The sequence below is a fragment of the Amphiura filiformis genome, chromosome 3, assembly GCF_039555335.1.
Source record: "Amphiura filiformis chromosome 3, Afil_fr2py, whole genome shotgun sequence".
NCBI lineage: Eukaryota > Metazoa > Echinodermata > Ophiuroidea > Amphilepidida > Amphiuridae > Amphiura > Amphiura filiformis.
Window position 1 is genome coordinate 8,034,695 of NC_092630.1, and position 20,950 is coordinate 8,055,644.

Consider the following 20,950-nt stretch of genomic DNA (forward strand, 5'->3'; position numbering starts at 1 on the left):
TAAAAGAATGAAAAAGAGTGAGTATTTATGCACTCCAAAAAAGGTGAATTTCACTCCAAAAGAGTGAAATTTCATTCTTTTATTGAGCCATATAAAGGACCACTCCCAAAAGAGTTGTCCCCTATATGGCTTCTTAAAGAGTGACATTTTATTCATTTTGATTGAATTCACATTTTTGGAGTGAAAACATTACTCTTTTGGAGTGTAAATGTCACTCTTTTCGAGTGAAAATTTCCCCGAAAATTTCACTCTTTTGGAGTGACAATCTTTCTCTTTTGGAGTGATTTTCACTCCTTTTGGAGTGCATGAATACTTACTCGTTTGGTTCATTCTGTTACATCAAGAGAGTATTGCATTTTAATTAATTGTTTGTGTGTATGTGGAAAAAAAATTACCTAGCAACCGCGGACGATATATTTAATGCACGGTATAGGGCGTATCTTCGCAAATGCATTATACCAGCAATTGTGGTCGTTTGCAGACCTCCGAAACCGAGGACAGCCTCCTGTGCAGAGTGGTCCACGGTTTAAATGTGAAATGTCATGTGCGTATCCTCGTTTGTCGGTAAACACCCCCCCCCCACCCACGTCTCAATCACACACACCACCCACCCCACCCACTGAGTTTCTAAGTACTCATATACCAACATTCATATATACAAAGGCTCTTCTATGCTTAATTGACAAACTTATTATCCCGGGCTTATTATATAAATACAATATAGGTTACGTTTTATACTGAAAACATTAAAGTCATAATGTACGATCTTATAATATGAATTTGGTTAATTTTTTTCAAACCTGATTTTTTGGCATATTTGTAATGTTTACACATGTCACAACTTGCACCTAAATGGAATCAGCCAAATTTGTTGTGTTTGTAGGTAAACAGAGCAAAGTTCGACATAAAGTCATAACCCGGTCCCCGCACTCCGTGCATCCGCGGGTATTCATGCTTGTCGGTGAACTTTAAAAACACCCCCTTTTGCACATTTCGCGAAGTTTTAAGGGGAAAACGCCCCTTTTTTCAGCGATTTCGCGAATTATTTGCCCTTCGTCAATACCCCTATTTTCGCTAAAACGCGAACGATATTTCTAATATACCCTTTTCTGGCAGAAACGTGTAGGCTGCTCGATGAAAATACCCTTTTTTCCAATTTCGCGAACACGCGGTTTGAAAAAACACCCCTTTTTTGTGTGTTTCGCGAATCGCGTTTCTTCATCTGAAAACACCCCTTATTTTGCGAAATTTTCGACGAGCATGAATACCCGCGGATGCACGGAGTGCGGAGACCGGGAGTCATAATTAAAAAATTTTGACTTTATGTCCGCCCATAGAACTGCGTGTTAAACGGCCAAAATAACAAGCAGTGTTTCTTTCACGTTACCTCGTTATTTCAGCTCAAAATGGACAGAAACCATTCCCGATCATTATTACTAGTATTATTTCAGCATTTTATGTCCGCCCATAGAACTGCGTGTTAAACGGCCAAAATAACAAGCAGTGTTTCTTTCACGTTACCTCGTTATTTCAGCTCAAAATGGACAGAAACCATTCCCGATCATTATTACTAGTATTATTTCAGCATTTTGAGTATATAATGACAAATTTAAAATTTGAAGAAAATCGTACATTAAGCCTTTAACATTCACACAAACACGCCCGCATACATACCCCATACATACAACCTTGCACACACCCCACATACGGGTACATTTTGTATGGTTTTCGGGTTTTTATTCTAGCCTAATTTGTGCGTAAATTACAGCATTATCCTGATTCACAATACCGACCAATGCAAGTCTACCATTTTCCGCGTTACCATTGAGTATCATAGCATAAAGAATTATGTTGAGGGGGCCTATCTTTTTAACATTTTACGAAACAGTGATTATTGCTGAAGGTCGAGAAAATAATAATTAAGATATTTTTACAGTTCTAGTTGTAACATCTCAGCAATACTCGTCTATGATGGGGCTATTGTAGCTATTCTATACCCATAACACCTCGATGACTGCGAGAATAAAACACCACCATTTAACCAGCTTTAAGAAGATATTCCGACTACATCTGTAATGGTTGCGAAAGTTTGTATATTGAGCGCTGCACAGGGGCGCTGCAAATGTATAGCAAGATGGCGCAATTTCACCTGATTTATTCCATAGTGTCTCAGTGGCGTCAAATGTTGGAGGTTCACACCAATCTTCATTGCGTTTAAAATGATGGGTTTTCAGTTCCTCCGTTATTAAGCTATGACTTTCCACCGGCATTTTGTCGCTGCATTATACACTTCACCCTTTTTCTTTGCGTCGTGTTTAAGATTTTAAACGCAATGAATATTCGATCGTTTGAACCTCAAACATTGTACGCAAAATTGCACCCAAAATAAGACGTTCTGAAGTTCACTAAATCCCGGCTAGAGATATAGATTGGGTAATTGCAGTGTTTACCATCACATGTTATACTTATAGAAAAACGGCATATCGTCATGCTTGCCGGCCTTATATTGCGCTATGGGCCTGGATTGATTTGGCGCCAGTTTTAAAAGCACATGCGATAAAACCTGAATATTAACGTCACATATATCGTATATATAGTATGTATGTATAACTTAATTAACGGTTATGTACCAGATTAAAACAAATAAACAATTAGTAAACAACAACAAGTTAAAGCGGTAACTTTTAGAAAAACAATCATCTTCAAAAGCCGATTGTCAAACGATTTTCCTTCGGTAATGGTTGTAGGCTATAGGGAGAAACAAATTATACGGGTTGGAACAAAAATATACATTCTAGAAAATGGTATTATGCTAACATGTGACTTATTGATTGTATTGTGTTTTACTTAGTCGTCAAGGTAATTTTTTAAGCTACTAGATACGCTTTGTTTCAATTAAATTCGTGGTCTACAAGCGAAGATATGGCCATGTGTAAAAGTAGTCCTAAAACAGCTTGGGCCACTTTCGTGTCTTAGTGTAGCAAAAGTGACTGAATTGAGTTAAATCATGAACCATCCGGTCAGTGCTCTTAAGATGGGTAACTTAACAAAGGTGCATTTGAAGTGTTATTTTAATTTAAAAACATGAAACACTTTTGCTTTTGTTCTGACGATAAAGTATGAAAGTTCATTTTACGAGGTACAAACTTGATACGTGCGAACATGGCAAAAAGTGGCCAAACTCGGACGATCAAGCAAAATCAGGCAGTTTTTCTGTTAGCCAAGATATTACTGATTCTACTGCATATCACATTTACGCCATGGCCCCTTTTATTTTGTCTGAAAAGCAAAAATGCAATTGCTAATCATGAAAGTCAAATTCATACGATGCAAGTTTGATATGCGCGAAAATGTCAAAAGTGGCCCAACTCGTTTTCCGGAAGATTTAGTTAATTGAGCATAACATTTGGGCTCAAGTTATAACCGAGTTTTTCCTGTTAGCCAAGATGTTACTGATTTCACTACAACGTTGTTACCATGAACGCCTTTTTTTGGTTCTAAAAAGCGAACTTACAATTGTATATTTTTTATTGTTGCAGTCTGTAGTAACGACGAAAAGGCTTTGCGTCTGGTGAAAATTTTGGTGCATTGTATATTGCATTGTGTATTCCTCTAGCTCAAACGTGATGTTGAAAAGAATTTTGTTGTGCGCTAATCGATCGTGTTTAGCAAGATTGGAATACTTATTTGTAAGTAACATAGACGCTCACACAAAAGCAACACGTGCATTGAATTTTTTACAACATTGCTTTCGAGTTCTATCAAAACACTTTCTTAAAGTTACGCATAGCCCACTTCTTAGAATCTTTAAACAATCTTCTCTAAAATGCTTGTTACCAACTCCATAGATAAACGGATTCAATGCATTGTTAACATAGATGATATTCTTTAAAAATACAATGGCCGTATCCCCTTTCTTGCTAATATCTGTTTTATATATCGGCAACAGATTGGCAACAATGGCAGGAAGCCATGTCACAAAGAATACCAGTGTGGTTACCAAAAGTACTCTCGTTGTCTTTCCGTATGTCTTAGAACGCCTTTCGATCATACTAAGAATTCGACCACGTTGAGAAGTTGTTGATCCCCTAGTAGAGCTTACGATGCTCGGAGACTTTGCGCTAAAAGAGAAACGTCCAGGATGAGGTGGCTTCAAGATGACACTATCGCGTCTCGTGGTAACTTGAGTGTCTGTTGCGTTGCAAGTACTGGAAGATCTACCTGGGTCAATATCTGAATCCGTTACATGTTGTGTTTTCAAAGACATTGTTTCCACACTGTAGGTTTTGTTTCTTTTTAACTCGGCAAGTTGTATCACTTCTGGTACTTCGTTATTGGAAGTCTGACTTCCTTCGTTGGTGACATTAGATGCATAGGGGGTGAATCTGTATGGATCTCCAGACGCGGCAGTCCTCCACGAACTTTGACTATTTCCCGCCAATGCGGCGTGCACTTTCGCGCGTGCTCTAATGGTACAAAATATTCTAAAGTATAGAAATGCTGACATACCCAGCGTGAAAGCGTAAATGCCTGATGGGATCAAGGTAGCAAACAACTTGATCCAAAACGTCTCAGTCTTTCTCCATAAAAATAACAAAGATGTAACAGGTATACTTAAAATCAAAGAAATCACAAAACACACTTTGACTACAGTTTTAGCTTTACGTGCTGTTAGCAGTCGCTTATGTGGTCTGCATACTGCGTCATGGCGATCAAATGCTATTGCAGTCGTGAGAAGCAGGGAACTACAGATGGTTTGGAAGTTGGTGATTAAATACAGTGGTCCAGTGACGTTGTGCAAATCACCAGTGAGCCAATATGTCATCGAGATTGGGCGAAGAAGACAGGCGAAGAAGTCGGCAAAGGCAAGTCCTGTGATGAGTATATGGACGCTAGTCTTGTGAGCTTTATCCCAATATACAATTATGATGAGAAGATTGCCTGGAACACCAATGAAGAATACAAACGCAAGAAATATCATTAGAATGTAGGTAGTCGCTAACGCTGTTCCCATGCCTGTTTGATCACAAGATGTGTTGCAGTTGCTGTAAATATGTGATGAAGAATTGAAATTGTGCGCCGCCTGGAACGACATTGTTGCTTGACCACAATTTTAGTCCTTAGCTTTCCAGCTTAGATGAAACAGTGAAAATAATTATACCAGTATCGAACCGTACCCGATCATCTATTTGCTCTGGCACTCTCCTGATCACAGATCTACACTGTTTATTACAGAAACGACAATGACAGGACACCAATAGTATTATTGCTGGTGTGGTGTTTTTCAAAAGACGAAACGTCTATAAACTGTCCCAAATTGGAATGAGACTAATTGGCTTAAAACAAAGCGGCGATTGAATGTTACCTACCAATGTTACCTTGGTGATCAAAGTTATTCATTGGCGACAATTGGTCGTCAGCAAAGCAAAGTTCACATCATACACTGTTAGGACACTGGGTAGAAAACCGGTTGGGTAAGGGTTTTTTGACCCAATTTGGGTTAAAAAAAAACCCTTACCCAATGCACGAGGGTTGTTCATATAGAACCCAGTGGTTGGGTCAAATGGTAATTGTATTCCAACTTGGGTAAAATTTTACCCAAGTTAGTTACCATAATTTATGAACAACCATCATGGGTTGGGTAAGGTGTTTTACCCAATATTGGGAAAATGTTTACACAACATTGGGTAAATTACTGACAATAACCCGATGTTGGGTAAAAACCTTACCCAACCGGGTTTTACCCATTGTCCTAACAGTGTATTCTATTAATGCGGTTGGTCACGTATACAACATCACACTTATTGGCTTAGTTTGCAATGAACGCAAGTAAAAATTTGAATTAATATTGCATCAATTTTTTTCATCTGTTGGTAAACTTCGACTGAATGTGAAAAAGCAGATATAAGTATGCTTACTGACAGTGACTGGGAAATACTGGAAACTGGAACAGTTGTTTTCCTGGTATGAGTAGAAGATAATGGTTACAGTTTGTCCACTCTGAAGTACAAAGTGACAACGCGCTCGTATACAGCGAGTAAACAGTGCGCAGTGCTGCGTCTCTGCTGCAGGTATGCGTACCTTCAAATGTCCGCGTCGGTACTTTGTACTTCAGACTAGACTGACTGTAGCAGGAAATGATTGAGACGAACGAACAAACACACAAGCGCTTGCACCCCACTCATAATTATATACACCCTTGCACCCACACTCCCCCCTATATCTAGGGACACCCATAAACACAACCCTCCCAAATGGCTTGTGATTGGTCGTCTAGATCTTATCTCGTGATTTAAATCCTCCAGGCACGTGCCATTACCACTAACTACACATTAGCTTTCACTGCCTGAAAAGAATTGATCAGAACTTGAGTTCTCTCCTGAGGTTATATATGTTAATGAGTTGACCAGATCACCAGGCTGACACAGCTAGACACAGTATATGACACAGTTGAGTCAATGAGTTATATAAGATGACCTTGTGTGGTGATTATGGTTCCCAGGAACTTCAGGAAGTGAGTTTGCCTGCGGTAATCTGTGGTTAAATGTTGGTAACTCACTATAAGAGTTATTACTGGCGATTTCGTTGAAAAAGGAGGTGAGACATGATCAATTCTGTTCAGGCAGTGAAACCTAATGAGCGTATACCCAACGTTTTGTGGAATTTATGGCGCTTTGTGTTGGCGCGAAAGTTAAACTCTCACGGTGTATGTACTTCCGTGCTTGGTTTTTGTGATTAGATTGGATTTGTAACAACTAGATGGCAAGTATGATGGATAGCGTGTATTAGGAACAAAATTCCCGGGCAGAGTGCTGCTCAAAATTTAAAGTACATAGTCGATTTTTTACTCGGGGTTTCCGTTAGATTCCAAAATTAGCATTGTTCAATAATTGAGCCCTCATTATGCCAAGATAATGTTGCATTCGATAACATACGTTTATTTTACATTTACTGTCACTAATTATACAAACCTCTTTTATGACTGGATACTTTACTTGTGATAAATATCTGTACAATTTTGGGTTCAACTGAATGCATTAATTGTGATTAATAACATAATTTTATTTATCAAAAATACACTATGGTATAGTTTAGGGTATGCAATGAAAAGTATTTAGTTTTACATAATTGACAATATCACAAGTACACTCACCCACCATATAGTACACATCACTGAGCCAAAATGACCACTCGATTCTACTTTACTATAAACAATTCAGGAAACAACAAACTTGATGATAGAGTGCGTTTTCCAGATTCTGGATGTACAATGAAACGAAATTACATATTGACAATATCACAATTGTACCCACCAACCAAGCCGAAATGATCACTTATATTTTTATCATATCTGTAGGCCTAACTATTCTTAATTTGGTTTATAGTAGCCTACTTAAAGCCATTATACAAATATTTACTGCCATGAGAGGTTCTGGTTAAAACTTAAGAACACTATGCAGTAAAAATCAGATATTTTCAAAAAATGTTGGCAGACTTCAAAAAATGATTTTTCTTAATACTTTGTGTGTGGATGCACCTTGGGTCAGAGTCTACAGGAGTGACAGTCATATCGCCTCTAAACCCTTGGTTGCCATGGCAACAGCGAAAATGTCAATTTGCCCAATTTTCAGCATTTTCCCATGTAGCAAAATGTAGAAATATCAGGTCAGATTTCAGGATGAAGGAAATAATGTTCAGTACCCTTCTTTTATACAGTGAATAAGACATCCTTCCTCTCTATAAAAATCATGTAAACACAAACAAATCATTTTCAGAAATGGGTGAAACTATTATGTAAAATAGGGGTGTTTTTCATTATTTTCGGCAATGCCAAAACTTGTGTTGGGAAAATTGATGTAACCCCCAAAGTAACACTTTTCTCACAATTATCTGTTCAGGGTAGGTAGATAAGATGTTGGTCTAGTAATATCATGAAAAAAAAAAGTTTTGGTAAATTTCATACGTGGGAGCAGTGTTGCCAGGAAAATTGCACAATTTTCAGGTTTTTAATTTAATATATTATGAAAAATAAGGATTTTATCCACCTCGGGGATGATGATGCATTTTTATGATATTAGGGCGTGATCACATCAGGCACTTTTGATGTAGGGACGTGGAGTCGACCCTACATCGAAACCACTTCCCAGTGTAGTGTGAACACAAAGTAAGTGGATTCGACCCTACATCAACAATGTGGATCGAAACTACCTGGTTGAGGTAGTTTCGACCCTAGGAGGTGGGTTAAATTTCGTAATGTGAACACGATAATGTGGAGTCGATCCACATATACCGGAAGTGGCTGTGGTCGTACGGGCCGAAATGGTGAACGTCAATGGAACAAAACGAACTGAAGACGTCACCAATCAATCGATATTGGGGCCCAGCATTCGAGTCATCCGCGCCCAAACGCAATTATCGCGCCGCCGGCGCGCGCGATCAACTTTGCGCCACGCTAGGCGTCCTGCGCGGAATTGCCAGCTCGCAGTTCGCGTGTAGTTCTTCACGGTGTAAAAAGTAAACAAAATTGTGAAACAAAATAAAAATTGAATTTTGAATAGCATCGGCTGTTTTTCCGTATATATCTTTTGTATTTTATGGCATCAAAACAAACTGGAACAAAGGTAACTAGTATACAGTTCCCGTTTAAACAATTATTTTATGGAAGCTAAAGTGAAATATGACAAAACAGAGGAGAAAATACGCTGTATTTGGTATTTTTACACCGTGGACACGTGAGAAACGCACGTGTTGTTTGTTTACATCTCAGACCCCAATATCGATAGGTGACAGCATCAGAAAAAGGTCTATAAATCGCTTCTGAGGTGATGGCTTTACGAAATTTGGTATGCTGCGTGGTACTACATGTGAGTCGTTCTACATGTAACATCCGGGTATGTGGATTCGCTCCACTTACGTCATAACCCACTTTCGATGTAGATTAGCTTGCTAGTGTGAACGCGAACTCAATGTGGATTCGATGTGGATCGACACCACTTCACTACCTAGGTACGAACCCACATTGTGTAATGTGAACACGCCCTTAGTATGAAGACATTAAAAACTGTAGTGCATGAGTATCAAGTATTTCTGCCTAAGTATTGCCAGAAACCTCACTTTTTGACGTTTGAGATTATATTGATGATGGAAAATACTGATTTTAACAGACAACTCTCTTGTTAATTTTATGCAACACTCCAGTATAGTGATTTGGATTAAGTGCATAGTGTGACATGATTTGCATTGGTTTCAACACCAGTTTTGCCAGTAGCTTTGCCTTTTCAGGTGCTGTTATAAAGAAACAGCGAAACCAGTGTTGCTAGTAACATTGTCTATTCAAGTCAGTTTACAGGATAATGACACTCTTACTGACAAACTTACAGAAAAGGAGGTTAACAGCACTGGTATACATAGTATACACAATTTGTTCAAATCGTGAAGTATAGCGGGTCCTGGTCTGCTATTTATTAACATGTCAACAACAGTATTGCCAGAAAACTCACTTTTGTATTATTGAGGTTAAATTTACTGTTTAAATTAAGTGTAGTATACCATACTTTGCTCACTGTGATTTCAACACCTGTGTTGCTAGTAACATTTTCAGTCATTTTGAAACAATTGAGAAAGCTACAGAAGAATCTAAAGAGGTGACATGGTTAGGTATGTCTGTTGCAGTTCATTCATTAGATATGATGCAGCAGAGTACCCTTTTTCATCTCATTTGATGACTCACATTACGGAAGATACAAGATTGCCAACCGACATTTACAGACATAGTGCTTAAAACATTACATGTTTTGAAATTGTTCAAAACATTGTTTGTAACTAAACAGGAACAACCTTCCACAAAGCTTTCAATTTTCTTGATATACGGACGTTTAGGTGTCGATGTTGAGGTATATGCATATGTCCTTAAGTTTTGAAACAGTTTGCTTGATCAAACTCTTTGTTTTTACAAGTTCACAAATATTACACGGAAAAACAGTGGCAGGATCGACGGGAATTATATAAATAAACATTGTTATTCATCAGGTTCAACTTCGCAAATAATAAAGGAGACAAGAAGAAAAAATGATCCCGCCTGGGAATTGAACCCAGGACCTCAGGGTTACGAGACCTACGCCTTAACCGCTTGGCCACGGGAGCTTCATGATTAGGCTGGTTGAAATTCGAACTCATCAGGTTCGCCGTCGCAAATAACCTGAAAAGGTTACTAGCAACACTGGTGTTGAAATCACAGTGAGCAAAGTAAAGTATACTACACTTAATTTAAACAGTAAATTTAACCTCAATAATACAAAAATGAGTTTTCTAGCAATACAGTTATTGACATGTGAATAATAGCAGACCAGGACCCGCTATACTTCACGCTATACTTCATTGAATAGACAATGTTACTAGCAAAACTGGTTTCGCTGTTTCTTTATAACAGCACCTGAAAAGGCAAAGTTACTGGCAACACTGGTGTTGAAACCAATGCAAATCATGTCACACCATGCACTTAATCCAAATCACAATATTAGAGTGTTGCATAAAATTAACAAGATAGTTAGTTGTCTGTTAAATCATAATTTTCCATTGTAAATAAAATCTCAAACGTCAAAAAAGTGAGGTTTCTGGCAACATTTAGGCAGATACTCATGCACTACAGTTGGTAATGTCTTCATACTAATATCATACAAATGCATCATCATCCCCTAGGTGGATAAAAGCCCTTTTTTTCATAATATTCTAAATTAAAAACTGAAAATTATGCAATTTTCCTGGCAACACTGCTCCCACGTATGAAAATTACTTTATAACAGCACCTGAAAAGGCAAAGCTACTGGCAACACTGGTGTTGAAACCAATTAGAGGTTAATGACTGCGCATCGGTTATTTGGAGGGCATTGTGAAAATCTAAACATTTTGCCTTTGGAACCGAGGAATATCCCGAGGGGCGTAGCCCCGAGGGATATTCCGAGGTCCAAAGCAAAATGTTTAGATTTTTCACAATGCCCGACATATTACCGATGCAAAGTTATTAACCTCATTCATAACTTTCGTCACTTTAATCTCTTCACCTTACAAAATAACACAAAATTTTGCTCAAAAGTTTATAAAAATAGATGATTTTTTTTTTTTTTTTTCCAAAAATCGATCAGGATAAAATAGGACGACCAATAACAAAAGTGCGTATCACAATCTGTGCAAATATGGTAGCTCGCAATCCAAATACGGCAGCCAGCGCGCGCGCAGTTTGTTCGACGCACAACAACACGCAAACGCCGGTCAATTGTGTGCGACATTGGAACAATTACGCATTTTGCGGTCATTTGTGAGATGACCTCGATTTGCGTTCGCGTTTCAACAATAACTAAATGTAATTGGATCGCACGCATCGCGTTTATTAATAATGAGGTTATGAATTACGGCTCATCCGGGACATTGAAAATACTATTTACGGCTTAGAGGTACTATTTACGGATAGGAGCCCAGACAAGCAAGTATAGGAGTACTGATGGTAGAACTATTTTTGGTCATGTGATCCACTTTTAACCAATCAATGAACAAGAATATGTTAATGAAGTATATAAATTATAACATTTGCTGAGGAGTACGCATGATTATATTTAGTACGCACGGTTATATTCATAACCGTCATTTTTAACTCATCACTCAACCAATTCTCAAGATTTTATTCTCCGAAATTTGTTGAAATAAACAATTTTTATCGAAACTTATATTTCGCCCTTCAAAAAGTCGAACAGGCTATAACGGACTTACCAATTACAGCACTGCGCAATCACGCCATGTGCAAATATGGTAGTTGCGAGCGCGTAAAGGGTTCCAGCGCAACAGATGCGAACACGCTGAAGTCATTGTACCGCGTAAGCATACGCGGAGGTCATTGATTAGACAATAATAACTGCGCACCATCTATTTTGAGGTCATTGTGTGAAATCGGAGGGTTTTGTTTTGGGCTGAGGTATTATACCGAGGCCCAAAACAAAACCCGACAATTTCACACACTTTGACCACAAAATAGATGGTGCAAAGTTATTATTGTCATTAATTACCGTCGTATCTAATATTTTGAACAAATCAAAATGGCATTTTATGTTATTCTATGCTATTAAATATAACCAGTTTTAATTATAGGTTAATAACTGCACATTAGTTATTGGGCATTGTGAAAAATCTACACATTTTGCCTTTGGAACCGAGGAATATCCCGAGGGGCGCGCCCGACATATATATTTATATTAGTTACAAAGTTATTAACCGAATTCATAACCGTCATTTTTAACTCATCACTCAACCAAATCTCAAGATTTTACTCTCTGAAATTTGTATTCGGCTCAAAATTAAAAGGGGTCATATCTGATAATAAAAGCTACATTTTATGGCAAAGAAATACTAATCTATTTTTGAAAGGTCAAAATGATGACGGCTTTTCATCCCAGCTACATACAATTTAAGTACATATCAGTAAATATATAAAGTTTACATCCAGGACTGATTATCATAAAAAAATAGACATTTTTAACTATTTGCAATGAAATTTGGATCATATCGCGAATTCTATTACCTCCACGACCCATTATTCTGCAATAATGGGTCGAGCGCCGTAACACATTCTACGCACAGCATCACGCTTGGTTACGCGTGCAATATTTTCGCGATACGCGCCGTCACTTACGCGTACGCGCTCCACCTTGAAGTAAACAACTTAAAATATTTGTGCCCAAAAATGATATTTTCTCTTTAAATCGCACTATTTTCTGGCAATAGAATAGAAATAAAGGGTGCAGCATTATCCTTTACACGCAAATAATGTGTCCTCGGCAGTAAAACGTTTAAATAATGGGTTCGGCTGCGCCTCACCCATTATTTACGTTTTTACTGCCTCGGACACATTATTTGGGTGTAAAGGATAAAGTATTACCCTTTATTTCTTAATTAAAAAAAATCAAAATTATTTGATATCAGAAAGACATTCCTTGTACAAACTTGACATTATGGAATATTTCTTCAAGAAGTCGTATACAATGTGAAATTGTAAGCCTATATATAGGACTAACTGGGCCTAAGCCTGATGGAAACATGACAACTAGCCATGCTTCGAGAAACCGACCATAATAATAATACAAAGCTATCAAGATCACATTATTTGTCATAAAAAGGGCAAAGATCTGGCATTATACATCTTAATTTAAAAACATACGAAGTCAATTATATTACAGGCTTTAGGAGTACACTGATTTGTACCTCTATACATACTGGTTTATATAATACTAAAATACTTGTTTTATGTATTTTATTACATGTTCTACTATCAATACATAGTAATCGAGCACCATTTCAGTTGTTTTGATTGACTATAATATTATATAAAAATATATATATTTATAAAGATAAGTACTGTTTCAAAATGGATCATGATATTAAAACTATTTGCTTGCCTCGTCGACTGTTTTCATTAAAGGAGTATTTCAGTATGAGATATCCACGAAAAAAGCTTATTCCTAACATTTCAGTTGATTCCGACTTTGCGAATTAAAGCACTGATTATGTGTAGTCTTTGTCAAAGACGACTCACTATCCCTCCCGACGATCTTTGTCAAGTGATGAGGGAGCGGCGAAGCCGCGACAACGAGTCGCGAAGCGACGAGAACGACCTGTCGCGGCGGCGCTATTTAAACTACTGGGTATATTTACTGATACAATATTTTTTATAGGAATTACTGATACAATATTTTTGTGGGAAAATAACCAACGGGCCTTTCAGAAAGGCTAGATTATGTGTATTACATGGGTTGGGTAACAGAGCCCATAAGCAAAAGCTGGGTTCAGTATTTTGAGGAGCTGAATTTGTAAAAATTGTTTTCGTACGTAGCTATTTGTGCTATTTGTACGAATTGCGCACTTTCTTGCAATTGTAGGCTATTTATCATGTTTATGTAAACTAATCCTGCACCTTTAGGGTACAATTCTGGGTCGTTGGGAGCTGCAAGGTTCAAAAACATGGTGTATCGGAGAACATATCCATATGTAGTCTCGGTCCCAGCTGGTGTGTGCTCATCTGTTATTAAACAAACCGTCCGGCGACAACCTCTTCATGCTCATCGTACGTCTTTTCTAATTGGCTGAATATCATACCGGTCTGGGACAGGAATGAACTGGCTATATCTATCAGATGACTTTAAGTCATCTGGGAAAAAGTCAAATTATGATCAATTGAATCATATCAACTAGAATAAATTCACTTTTGGTTAGATATTATCACCGACGTTGCGGCCAAAACATTTGGCCTTCAGCAGGGTGGATGATTTAGGATCATCCGAGGTCAATCGATGAGGAAGTTGCTTGAAGACCCGATCCCAACCATGTGACTAATTCACTATAGGGGCGGTTGTTCGGCTCGTACCCACACTGCTTCTTTGACTCTGCGTTCAAACCAACGGGGTTCACGGTCCAAAATGACAACGTCGTCAATGTCAAAACTGTGACCGCTGTCCTCAAGATGTTTGTAGACAGCTGAATCGTTGCCACTTGAACTGGCGCGTCTATGTTAGCCTTATGTTGGGACATGCGACTTTGCAAGGGTTGGCCGGTTTCACCAATGTAAAGTTCTTGGTACTCCTGATCTTCAGCGCACTGACGTAGGGTATTGGTTTGCTTATAAGTGTGTCATGATGCCGTGATCGCGATAGATCATCTTTCATTTCTCTGAAACATCCCAATGATAGGGAATGGTGAAGTAAGTCTTGGTACTGGTACCAGAAGAAGTGGTGTCATTTTTGCTGACATTTTTTGTGCTTTGGGGTTTGAAGAACTTACGGTTTCTTCAATAGGGTTGGTCGTTGGTCCTGGTTGTTGGTTTTTGCACGTTGATATTTGTCCTATGTCTTCGCCAATATGATTGGTTGTCGGTTCTTGCATGTTGATGTCATATGTGTCGTCAATATGATTGGTTGCCGGTCATGTCGTTTCTTGAATGTTGATTCTGTGGGTTCGTCAATATGATTGGTTGTCGGTTCTTGCATGTTGATACCTGTCATATTTGCTGTCTGAAAAGGCCCACGTTATATGGTACAGTGAACTCATTGCTCTGAACACGGGCAACCGTGGCCAAGTGCAAGTTGATACCTGCACCCTAAGGGTCCGATGTTGGTTCTTGTATGTTGATACCTGCGCCTTGGGTTCGCCAGTACGATTGGTTGTCGGTTCTTCCATGTTGATACTTGTCCTATGGGTTCACCAATATGATTGGTTATCGGTTCTTGCATGTTGGTACTTTTGGGTTCACCAGTAGGATTGGTTGTCGGTACTTGCATGATATGCTGATACCTGCCCGATGGGTTCACCACAAGGATCGGTTGTCGATTCCTGCAAGCCTTATGTGCTCGATAATACGATTAGTTGCTGGATCCTGTAACGTCTATTGGTTCGCCATTATGATAGGTTGTTGGTTCTTGCATATTGATAGCTCTCATGCAATATGGGTTCGCCAATACGATTAGTTGATGGTTCTTGGATGTTGATAAGTGTCTTGTGTGTTCGCCAATATGATTGGTTGTCGGTTCTTGCATGTTGATATATGTCCCGTGAGTTCGCCAATAGGATTGGTTGTTAGTTCTTGCATATACCTGTCCTAGTTGCTGTCTGAAAAGGTCCATGTTATATGGAACAGTGAACTCATTGCTCTCAATAGGCGCAACCGTGGAAGCGAATTGATCTTTGACTGAGCTTCCTGATATTTAGGTGTCTTTGTAATTCTGTCGAATGGGAGCAATCTTCTCTTTGAATGCTATATTCCTGGCTGAGCGAGAAATGGAAATTCCATCAAAAAAGTTCTTTAGGGTGTGTCCCATATGCTTAAGACCGAAGAGCTTTTGTTGAAACTCTATAATTTCCTCTGGAGTGTTTATGTTCTCACCAGTTTGCGTGCCAATTGCGTTATCCAAAATTCTCCTTTCCTGTTTATACTGGCTCTTCATATTTCGTAATGAATCAATAAGTTGTTCCTTCCTGAATTCTTTGGCCTTTTTACTCTCCTGATCAATACACATGTCTAAGTAATCTCCAACTGCGTCATTGTATGGTATGAGAGCATTTGCTTTGAGGAATGAGCCATACTTTGCGCTTGTTTTTATGATGATGTTTTCCTCTTCCTTCAATTCCGCACTTTTTGTATCAATCGCTCTCTTGAGAGCCTCCACTGTTTCTTTGGCGCTCTTCTTTTGAGTGATTTGTGCTTGAACGTCTTCAGATAGGAATGCCTCTTCGAATACCGCAGTTTTGTATGTGATGTGCATGTGAGTGGAATAATGGTGACCACACTGACCACAATCATACCCATTACTACTACCTTGTTTTATGCCAAAACAATGTTGCATCCTTTGGTCATTTGTTGTTTCAGTCGGAATTCCCTCCAAATAACAATCATCATGACAGACTTGCTCGTAGACTATGTTTTGAACACCACTGTCACCAACTGGGACACATCTGATACAGTTGGCATCTGCACAGACTGTTATGGGATGTCCTAACGCAACGCGCGTCAGATTAAAACCAGAAAACTTTAGTTTGGCTTTCAAGCCATCCATGTTTTTGTCGTACAGGTCAATTTCCAGTTTCGCTTCTTCGCCTTGGTTAACATTATGTTGGATGGTCTTGGCCACTTCTGCTAAAGGTTTGCTCATAGCCACAATGATTCTTCGAGCCTCATTCATACTCAACGTATTCCTAACTTTGTGAGGTCTCAAGGTGCTGATGTGCTTAAAGAGGCGATTGGTTTCTCCAACAGACTTGTTCCAACTAGCTGCATAGGTATCCTTCTCTTCTTGGCTAAACACCACTCTATTCTTTAAACAAGCCAGAAAGCGAAAAGCCTCGTTGTCAAAGCAGAAGTAGTTGTATGGCGTAGCTTGAATTCCAACCTCTCTTTGCCTGAGCTCTTTGTTAAGGGCAGGCAATGTGTCTCCAGGTTTGTAAAATGTTGCTCGAGCGTTTGTGAAGCAGAAGACAATGTTGTCTTTGGCTGACGAATGGAGATGGGTCAAGAGTTCTTGGATACAAAAGCGGAACATTGCTGTAAGACGTGAGTTATTCGGTTTCAAAAGGATACACACAGCATGGATCTCATCGTAGAAAGTCAGGTATGACAATATGCTGTCAAAGTTTCTCTCGTCTTGCTGTATACCTTCACTGTCTCCTACTCCTGGCGTGTCAATCAAGCGAATTTTCCTCTCCCCGTCATAGAAGACATAAGAACAAGGCGCCTTGGTCGCAGATTTTCCGGTTTCCATGTTCTCATTGGCGTCACTTTCTCCAATGAGTATCTCCTTGAACTCTTCATGAAGGCCTTTGGGTGCAGACTTTCTGGCTTCCATATTCGTATTACCGACACTTTCCTCAATCGTTTCCCTTTTTGCCTCTCCTACTCTATCTTGTATAAAGGTGAAACTGGACGGTATCAGAACATAGAACTCCGTATCATTCATAGCTTCATCCATATCAGCATAGTATAGGTAGTTCAAAACACCATTGATCCATGTAGATTTACCAACCCCTGTCTCACCGAGGATCAAGATGTTTAACTCCTCCGATGCACGATGAAGCGACAAATCCGATATTAGAATATCATCTGCATATTTGACATAGTCCATGCCGTGCACCTTCTCATTGCAGCGAAATAGTGATCTTGTTGGATCCGATTTGCCGCATTGGCAATAGAAGAATTTGGTTTCTATGCCATATTCTACTACCCGTTTGCACTTTGAACACATCCAAGTTATTGGACTACTTGTACATTCACCATTTTCGAACAAAGAATTTGGACATCTTAGCTTGACACGTGTTCGGTTGCTCGGGAGTATCTGCTGGAATTCAGGTTTAAAGATTTTGATCAGGCACATTTCTGAGTCTTTGCCTTCTTTGGAATACAGGTCCTTTGATGTTAATCTGCCGTCTAAATACGCATACACACTTGCTTTCTTTTTGCCAGCTGGCCACAGATCGTCTCTTATTTCTTGATCTACAACGATAAACTTATAATTGCCATGATCCTTTGCATGCGTTTTCTGTAGTCGCAAGAAGAATTCCTGATTCTTGTCACGATTATCCTTATCATCTTCATGGGCAGTCTTGTAGAACACATATGTATTTCTTCTGTCATCCACAGCGGTGTTATCTTTTCTTCCTTCGTAAAAGATTCCTTTGTTCTTCCATGATTTGATAGATGTCAGTTTAGTTACCTCCTTTTGAAATCCCCGAATATGATCGTTGTACTTTGAGACAAAAGATGCGTCAGACAGCTCTTTACTAAGGAATGCGTCAAGAGAAGAAATATCTTCGTCCCCCGATCTTACGTTCTTCACCAACTTTTGAAGTCTACCTTTGAAACCAGATTCTTGCACATCAAACTCCCCCAACATATCGTCAATTATAACTAGACATTCTTCATCGACATAGTCTCCACAGACATGCAGATCTATGTGAATATCATAAAGCGTTTGCTTCTTCTTCGAGATTCCTTCCACGATCTGTGCACATTTCTTGATAATATCGTCATCGATTGCGTTGTAATGTGTTTGAACCTGTATTTGAAGCCTACACATCTTGACGATGGCATCCAAAGGCTTCAACATGTATGTCAACGGAACACCCTTCCCGTTGTTTGTGCGTTTAACAAGACTTGTGAGATTTCTTGCTAGTTCCATCGCACCTTCGAATGTAACCGGGAGGTCTTTGTCGGGAGCTGAAACATCGGCTTTGCATATAAAGGTGAACTTGTTGTGGTTTTCCTTACTTTCATTACGATATGCGTTTTCCTTGTTTTTATCATTGATAAGCGCTTTCATGTTTTCAAGCTCGGCATTCAGAGCTCCTTTGATTTGGGTAACATCTTTATCTTCTTCGTTTTCGTATTCACAGGTTACGGAGCAAACTGCTCCCCAGTCAATGGAAACGACCACATGAGTTGCACTGACGGACTGTTCATTCGAAGGTGACATAATATCCATGTCGATCTTATCCTTATTATGGCGAATCATTATCTCCTCATTGACGGTTCTCAACTTGTAAAGAAGACTCATACTTTGGGCCCTAGCGCTTTTCTTTTCCTCCCCAAGAAATGCCCCTGATCCACTCAATTTGACCATACCTGCCAACAAGCTCACCTGAAGCTCTGCTTCTACTTCCAGTTTTTTAAACTTCTCTTGTACATTGTCTGTCAATACTAGTTCTATTGAGGTGTTCCCAAGATCTAAGGTTTCAACATCTTCGTCTCCGAGCTTTGAGCCAAACAGAGTATCACCCTGAAAAACACAATAAAATCATATACGATATCATTTATTCCCATTACACAAACCACTTTCAGTTCTAATAACAACAGTCCTAATGTAAAATTGGTTGATTTTGAGCCTTTTTCACGCAATTAGTTTTTACGACTGGTGCAGGTATTCATGACACAATAATTATATGTCGAACACGTATGGAACTGTCAAGCTTTCGTCAGGATTTCTTAGAGGGACCGTAAATGTGTTCTGGTCACGTTGGACATATTTATGACCCCCCTCTCTTTCGAAGACAATGATAGTCCCGCCGGACCGCGCGGTTGTTTGATGTTATCATTTATTACATTTTCTAACAAAACATTATAATGTTCAATTCTGGACCTGGACAATGCCAACAGCGATCACACTAACATACACATTAATGTGTAGCTATTTTAAACATATATGTTAGTATCTTTATTAACTTAATATTAATCTTTTTTCTGCATTTTGTGATAATTTGTATTCTATTACTGAATATTTGTGTACAAACTGAGGGCGCTATTTATTTTTAATTTAATTTAGCCAAATAATATAAGTTATTCCTTACATTTCATGATAAAAATGTTTTTGAAAATTTCCTTGTTAATTGTTACTATTTTTCTGATGTTTTAATACCATTACCATTATACCAGTATTTAACCCTTGTAAAGATGAAAACAAGATTTAAGATAATTAGCGCCATCAGTGTTCATCTTTTCTTAAAAATGACACAATTTTATATGCCATCAAACAGCCCGCGCTTCCGAGAACCTATTGAAGTAATCCTGTGTGTAATCTTGGTTCATTTTTATGGACAGGATTTTAAGATATGACCTTGTGAAAAATTATAAGTTTCTTTTTGAGCCCAGTTTATATTAATATTTATGTATCATTATCTTACCAGAAAACTCTCAGTTCGGATGTCATAGAGAGCTCCAATCTTGGCCACTCTCCCCAGTGCTGCCCTGTGTATCACAGGCTGCAACATGATTGCAGAGTAGACGGAAGGACTTCAAGTATCTGAGTAACATAATTAGAATCAATTCAAAATATGGATTACAACATAGGCATATATCATAGTTGTACGCCCGTAAACGTTTGGCATACGTTTGTGATCGCTAAATGTTTGTCAAACCATGGCTAACAGTTTGAAATGGATGCATGGATGCGAATAAAATGTTATGACCACCGAGTGGTGTCACACAAAATAAGTCCCGGGTCAATATTAATGATATTCATATGGGTCCTTTTCATATCTCTAACTGCCAAGAAGGTATGGCTTGTTAAAAATTGCTTGCCTCTCCCCCCTTTCGGCTCGCCAAAATCCCCCCTCCTCCATTTTACCCACCCACCAGGGCTCCCAAATATTATCCCTAATCGTTCCAGGTTTATAATAAGCCTATAGCTTAAGCTTTGCTTGCTGTTTTTTGGGCTGATTAATAATGTAATAGTCTACATTACCAGTCGTTATCCACGTACCCGAGTCCTGGGCCCGAGGTAGTGTCTAATTTTGGACAGAGCGGGCATAGCGTCATCATCCCTATCTATCGTATCAGAAATTGCCATGATAGTAGGACGAATCCACTAGCTCTTCAACAGCCACGCATGGCGAGTTTATTCGAGATCGACTCAGGTTAAGCACACCACTG

The 20,950-nt window shown here is 38.9% G+C and overlaps 1 protein-coding gene across 1 annotated transcript; it reads right to left on the reverse strand.

The window, feature by feature from the left end:
* Window positions 1-15,740: 15,740 nt before the first annotated feature.
* LOC140147048 (uncharacterized) lies at window positions 15,741-20,289 on the reverse strand. Its single transcript, XM_072168821.1, has 2 exons — window positions 20,203-20,289; window positions 15,741-19,301 (listed from the first exon to the last, which is right to left on the reverse strand). The coding sequence occupies exons 1-2, from the start codon at window positions 20,287-20,289 to the stop codon at window positions 15,741-15,743; spliced, it is 3,648 nt and encodes a 1,215-aa protein (XP_072024922.1).
* Between the last annotated feature and the right edge of the window lie 661 nt (window positions 20,290-20,950).